Source organism: Pocillopora damicornis, chromosome 3 (assembly GCF_964200805.1).
Source record: "Pocillopora damicornis chromosome 3, jaPocDami1.2, whole genome shotgun sequence".
NCBI lineage: Eukaryota > Metazoa > Cnidaria > Anthozoa > Scleractinia > Pocilloporidae > Pocillopora > Pocillopora damicornis.
In genome coordinates, this window is record NC_142672.1 from 9,331,589 (window position 1) to 9,338,009 (window position 6,421).

At 40.0% G+C, this 6,421-nt stretch overlaps 1 protein-coding gene across 1 annotated transcript; it reads left to right on the forward strand.

Annotated features, from left to right (window-relative positions):
* Nucleotides 1–2,660: 2,660 nt before the first annotated feature.
* LOC149048129 (uncharacterized) lies at nucleotides 2,661–4,253 on the forward strand. Its single transcript, XM_089199415.1, has one exon. The coding sequence runs from the start codon at nucleotides 2,661–2,663 to the stop codon at nucleotides 4,251–4,253; it is 1,593 nt and encodes a 530-aa protein (XP_089055541.1).
* Nucleotides 4,254–6,421: the final 2,168 nt, after the last annotated feature.

The following is a 6,421-nucleotide window of genomic DNA, read 5'->3' on the forward strand; positions in this document are numbered from 1 at the left end:
GGCCTGGGTGTGGCGCAAGTCTCGCCTAAAGCTAATTGAAAACAAGAAGAACGATCTAATTTGGCTATTGATCCATAGAATGATCCGCGTAAGATATCTCCTTAAGTCTTGGGGATACATCAATAATGACAAATGCGCGATCTGCGGAAAAACGGAAACTATTGAACACTGCTTCTTGGGATGTCCCAGAGTTGTGAAAGTCTGGGACCACTTCTCCCCCCTTTTCCGTGCTCTACTCGACTCCCCCTTCTCTATCTCCCCTACATCTGTCTACTACCCTTTTTCCCTAGACAAATCTACCACCGCTATATCCTTATCTAACTTTCTCAAGGCAACCATCATATATTGGTGTTGGCTTGCCAGAAATAAAGCTACCTTCGAAGGTTCTCTTTTGAGCTCCAACGCGATTATAGACTTAATTAAGAAAGATGTCCAACTCAGAATTCTTAGTAACGACACTGATACCTTAAGGAATTTTTGGTCTTTTAAAAACGTACTTTGTTCGGTCGACGCTGGTAAGCCCACCTTCTTCCCCTCTCTTGCTCCCCCCTGAACCTTTGTATATAATAAAACTTGTTAAATCTCGCCCATGAGGGGTGCTTACTCCGGGCTACAGGCCCGCGCGCTGTTTGCGCCCCACATGGTCTGAAATATCTCTTTGTAAATAGTAAATAGAAAACTTTTAAATAGAACTTTGTTACCTCTTACAGGTGGGCGCTTACTCCGGGCTGTTATAGCCCGTGCGCTGTTCGTGCCGCCTGTAAGAGAAAATATCATTAGTTAATTGAGACCTGTAATTACCTAAATAACTCATAATTTAATTCGAATACTTTAATCAATTAGAATTGTAAATAGATATCATTGACGAAATAAAACTGCCTGGTCTCCAGGCTTTTATTTAAAAAAAAAAAAAAAAAGTACTATCTGCAGTTAGTTATATATATATATATATATATATAGCAAGACACGGTGGTGCATAAGGAAACATTTGATTTGTTTTTAATGTAGATGGCGTACACATCAACAAGTATCAACACTATATATATATAGCAATGGAAAATAATTTTTTATCACTTGAAATATGTCAATTGATGAGTTGGATCAGTGTAACATAAACAAGGCAGTGATGGCGGTTGGTCGCAGTTGTATTTGCTCCGCTTCAATTTTATTTTTATTCTTGTTCTGTTGTCTAAGTCGTTCGTTGTGTCATCCGAGTACGTTCCTTTTTGGTTTTTGTCGTGTTTTAAGCGATGGTGAAGTTGCGATGAACATTGATGAAATGGATTTGTATCTTGCAATTTGCTCGTCATGGATGAAATCGACCCGCCATCTTGGATTACAATCCTCAACAAGGACGAGTCGCTACTTTACTTCGCGAATACCTTACACACCAAACTCTATTTCTACTTTCAATGTTACTCGACTTCGGCTGGCAAACAGCGGTGACATCAATCCTAACCCTGGTCCTTCTATTACATCGTTTACAACAAATCGCTTTCGGCAGCGCCATGAAATGCAACGACGTCGTAACCCTTGTAACCTCGTGCAAATCAAGTGTGATTCTGATCTTCATCTTAGAACATCGACAACTAATCTGACTTTGTCAGGATTGGAAGTCAAGAGTTGAATTACCGACAGGGTTTGGCCTATCAATACTGTGGAAAGTCGAAGAACTTTTCCTTCTAAAGTTAAAAATTTGCATAATGCTGTTAACAAGAATAATCTCGTACAGATTTGCATTACTTCGAACAGGAAACCTGTTATCTCCAACAAATCTACTTTATCGGCTCCGAAGTTTTGTTTGTTTGGCCTCCTGAATTGTCGATCAGTCCGCAATAAGTATCTCTCTATCAAGGACTATGTTGTGGACAAGGATTTTGATATTTTTGCTATTACCGAGACCTGGCTCAACACTGGGGATTATGATAATTGCCCCCGCAGGGTTTTTGGCCCCAGAGGGCCAAAAACCCGAGGAGGCACCTTAGGACTCCCCGCGTAATATAGAGGAAGACTGGAGAAGAGGGAATGTGGGTATTTTCGGTAGATCATAACCAGAAAAAATCTCGATTTGATCGCTTGCACGGCTGCAAGGTATCAACGTTTTTCCCGCAAATGGTCATGGGCTGCCAGTAAAAAGACGCGCGCGCGGACTTTTAGGATCGGCGTCTCTGACACGAGATTTGTCCTAGTATAGCGGAAGACTGGAGCAGAGAGAATGTAGGTGTTTTCGGTTGATCGTAACCAAAAAAAATCTCGATTTGATCGCTTTCACGGCCGCAAGGTATCAACGTTTTTCCCGCAAATGGTCATAACTACACAACTGTAAACAACAAGCCCAACTCAAAAAAAAAAAAAAAAGAAAATGGTACTGTAGGGCGGGGGCAGCTCTAGTGAGAACTATAACTAGTTTAGTAATCGGAAGTCTTATCCCAAATGGCTATCGCTTTTTACACCCTGCTCGTGATGGAAGAGGTGGTGGCGTCGGATTGCTTTTCAAAAGTTCGTTGCCAGTTAAGCAGACATCAAAGGTCTATCTGGACACCTTCATTTCCTTTGAAGCCATCGAAAGTGAAGTTAAGATTTTTTCGCAATCTGTTTCCATCCTTATTGTCTATCGTCCTCCACCCTCATCTGGAAACAATCTTTCAACTGAGCTTTTTATGAATGAATTTTCGTCGCTGTTAGAATCCTATATCACTAAAACTGGTTCACTTGTAATCGCTAGCGATTTTAATTTTCATGTTGATGATACAACTGATACTGCGGCGGCTAATTTCCTGAGCTTATTGGAGTCATTTGATTTACAACAACATGTTCGTAGTTGCACCCACAGAGCTGGACATACTTTGGATCTGGTCATCACTCGTGATGCTGAATATATTTTAAATGCTATTTCAGTTGATAATTCCTCAGAGATATCGGATCATTACACTGTTTCTGCTGATCTTCGTTTTGTTAAGCCTAATTGGGAAAGGAAGCGTATTTGTGGTCGGAAATTAAAAGCCATCAGCTTGGAGCATTTTCGACAAGATGTTGCAATGTCTCCTCTTTCGTCTGAATCATCCAATGATTTACTTACGCTGCTTCACTTGTATAATTCGGAGTTATCTAGTGTTTTGGATAAGCATGCGCCATTAAAATCGCGCATGGTTACCATTCGTCCCGCTGCTCCATGGTTTAGTGAGGAGATTAAACTGGAGAGAAGAGTTCGTCGCCGACTGGAAAGGAGATGGCGTAGGACTAGATTGCCCGAAGATCGTCTGCGTCTTATTGAACAAAATCGTATTGTCAATGAGCTATTACTCTCTGTCCGCTCACAATATTACACCAAACTTATTGATGATAATTGCCTTAATCAGAGGAAACTGTTTAGTGTTGTCGGTAAGTTGTTACATCGGAGTCCTGCACCGCAGTATCCATCTTGCTCTTCCGTGGCGGATCTTACAAATAGATTCATTGGCTTTTTTGGTGAGAAGATTATTACTATTCGACATGAACTGGAATCGAACCTTATGCAGGGAACTTATTTATTTAATGAAGCCACAATAGCAACAACTAGACTCCATCGTTTGAGCTGTCCTTCATATTCGACCTTACTTCAGATTGTGCACCCTTTGGCATCAAAGTCTTGTGAACTTGACCCTGTCCCCTCCAGAATACTCCTTGGTTGTCTTGATCTCCTTTGCCCTGTGATCTGGAAAATTGTTAAGCTGTCTTTGGAGACCTCTGTCATGCCCACTGAACTTAAAAAAGCTGTAATTCGTCCTTTGTTGAAAAAGCCGAGTCTTGATTATCAAGAATTTAAGAACTTTCGGCCGATCTCTAACCTCACCTTCTTGTCCAAAGTCATTGAGAAAGTAGTGGCTTTGCAGCTTGTTGACTACATTGACAACAATGGTCTGTGTGAAGTCTTTCAGTCTGCCTACCGTGCTCACCATAGCACCGAAACGGCTCTTCTCAGAGTCTACAATGACATTGCTATGTCCATTGACAATCAAAAATCTGTTGTTTGGTTCTACTGGACCTATCTGCTGCTTTTGATACAGTTGATCATTCTCTTCTCCTTGCTAGACTATCTACCCGTTTTGGCATTTGTGACCAGGCACTGGACTGGTTTCGTTCATATCTATCTGATCGCACTCAGTATGTCAGAATCCAAGATGTCTCTTCTGATGTGCATGCCTTACCTTATGGTGTACCTCAGGGTTCCGTTTTGGGCCCCTTGCTGTATTCTTTGTACACTTCCCCTTTAGGTGATATTGCAAGATCTCATGGTCTATCTTATCACTTTTATGCTGATGATACACAGCTATATTTATCTTTTGAAACGTCATCGCCTGAGGATTTGTCAACATGTACATCTGCTCTTGAAGATTGTGTTAAAGATATTGACCTTTGGATGTTAAATAACAAGCTCAAGTGGGAAGACTGAAATTATAGTTTTTTCATCCTCCTATCGCCCACGTCCTGCATTAACAAACCTGGTGATTGCCTCTGACACTGTTGACTGTTCAACTACTGCTAAAAACATTGGAGTTATTTTTAATAACTCTCTATCGATGTTGCCGCACGTTACTGCTGTTTGCAAGTCTTCGTTTTTCATTTACGCAATATTTTTAAGATTCGCATGTTTCTTTCTTACGATACATGTAAAACTCTAATTCATGCCTTCATATGGTTACTGCAAGGATCGACTATTGTAACTCACTGCTCTACGGTCAGCCTAAATGTATCTTGAAACGTTTACAGAGTGTCCTAAATAGTGCTGCTAGGCTTATTCACCTTACTAGTAGATATGAGCATGTTACGCCGTTGCTTATTCAACTTCATTGGCTACCAATTAAACAAAGAATAACTTTCAAAATTGCAGTAATTACATTTAAGGCACTTCATGGTGCTGCACCTAGCTATATCACTGATCTCATCAAGCCTTATACACCTGGTAGACTTCTTAGATCCTCCAATCAATTTTTACTTTCTACATTTAAATTTAATCTTAAAACTTATGGTGGCCGGTCTTTTACTATTGCCGCACCTTCTGTTTGGAATGCACTTCCATTCGAACTTAGATCTTGTAATTCCCTTTCTTCTTTTAAATCTAAGCTCAAGACGTGGCTTTTTAAAATTGGTTATGATGTTGTATAGAATGATGATGTTTTTATAGGATGACAATGTAGTTTTGTAGTTTTGTAGGTTTAGGATTTTGTTCTTATTTTTATGTAAAGCGCTTTTGGACCATTGAGAATTTTTATAGAATGACAATGTAGTTTTTAAATACTGTATATTATATTATTATTATTATATTAACTGCGCCCCTACCCCCCCCCCCCCCCAACTTAACAACAGCTAACTGGTAAGGCGTTAGAGTTAGTGTTGGGCTAGGGAGGGGTATGTACTGATTTGCTCATACATATCGATCCGATGAGTTTATCACGTGTTAAGTTAGGTCATGTGATCAGACAATAAAAGTCATAAAATGAGTTACGCTATGTTTTCGTTGTCGTATTTGAAAACTTTCCCTTACTAAGTCATTCGGCTTCGCTTCCCCCTTGTATAACCTCGACTCGAGCTTGCCTCTATCCAACAGTGAAACTTTTTTGACAAGATGTCTGTTTGGATGGCTTCCCTTTATCTAATTATTTCCTCTTTCAAAATGATACTAAACTCAAAGTAAAAGCTTACTGGACTTGACCGACACTCTGACTCTCTTGTTGTGGATCAGACGCCTGAAATTGTGGAAGAAGATATCGGAGGATCAATCAAAGCCAAAAGCAGAAAAGAGATTTCAATCCTGAAGTTTGGTACTTAAGAAGAAATTATCGGAACATCAGCTCAGAAATGGCAGGAAAATCCACCCATTAAAGTTCAGATTTGGCCTCAGAAGCCAGAAGTTGGAGAAAATTACATCACATCTGATGAGAGGAAAATGGAAGATTCATCCGATAAAGTGCCAATTTCCACTTCGACGTCTGAAAGTGAAGTAAAAATTATCGGAACATCAGCTGAACTAAAAAGGGAAGACTGATTTCTCCCATGCAGACTCCATTTGTATTAAGGTGCGAACAGTTTACAAGTCTCGGGGAAAACTGTGAGCTTCGAGAGATCGGGGATTCTAGCTCAGATCCTATTAAATCATGCCCCCATTTCCCTTCCCAGAGAGAGTTTTGCTTCGGATCTGACTTACTGACACAAATATCCTTCATATTAGTCAAACAGGAGATAAAATAATCATTTGCAATACCCCCAGTACATTTGTAATCCGGGGTATCAAAGTTAATGGGTATCAAACTGAAGGTGATGGTCCATTTTTTGACACAAATATGTGACAACACCACCAGGTGTTCATCTTAGAAGTAGATTTTTTGTTTTTACGTATCTCTTAAGGAAAAGATGTAGGTTTTTGATCGAATCGTGTAACCTA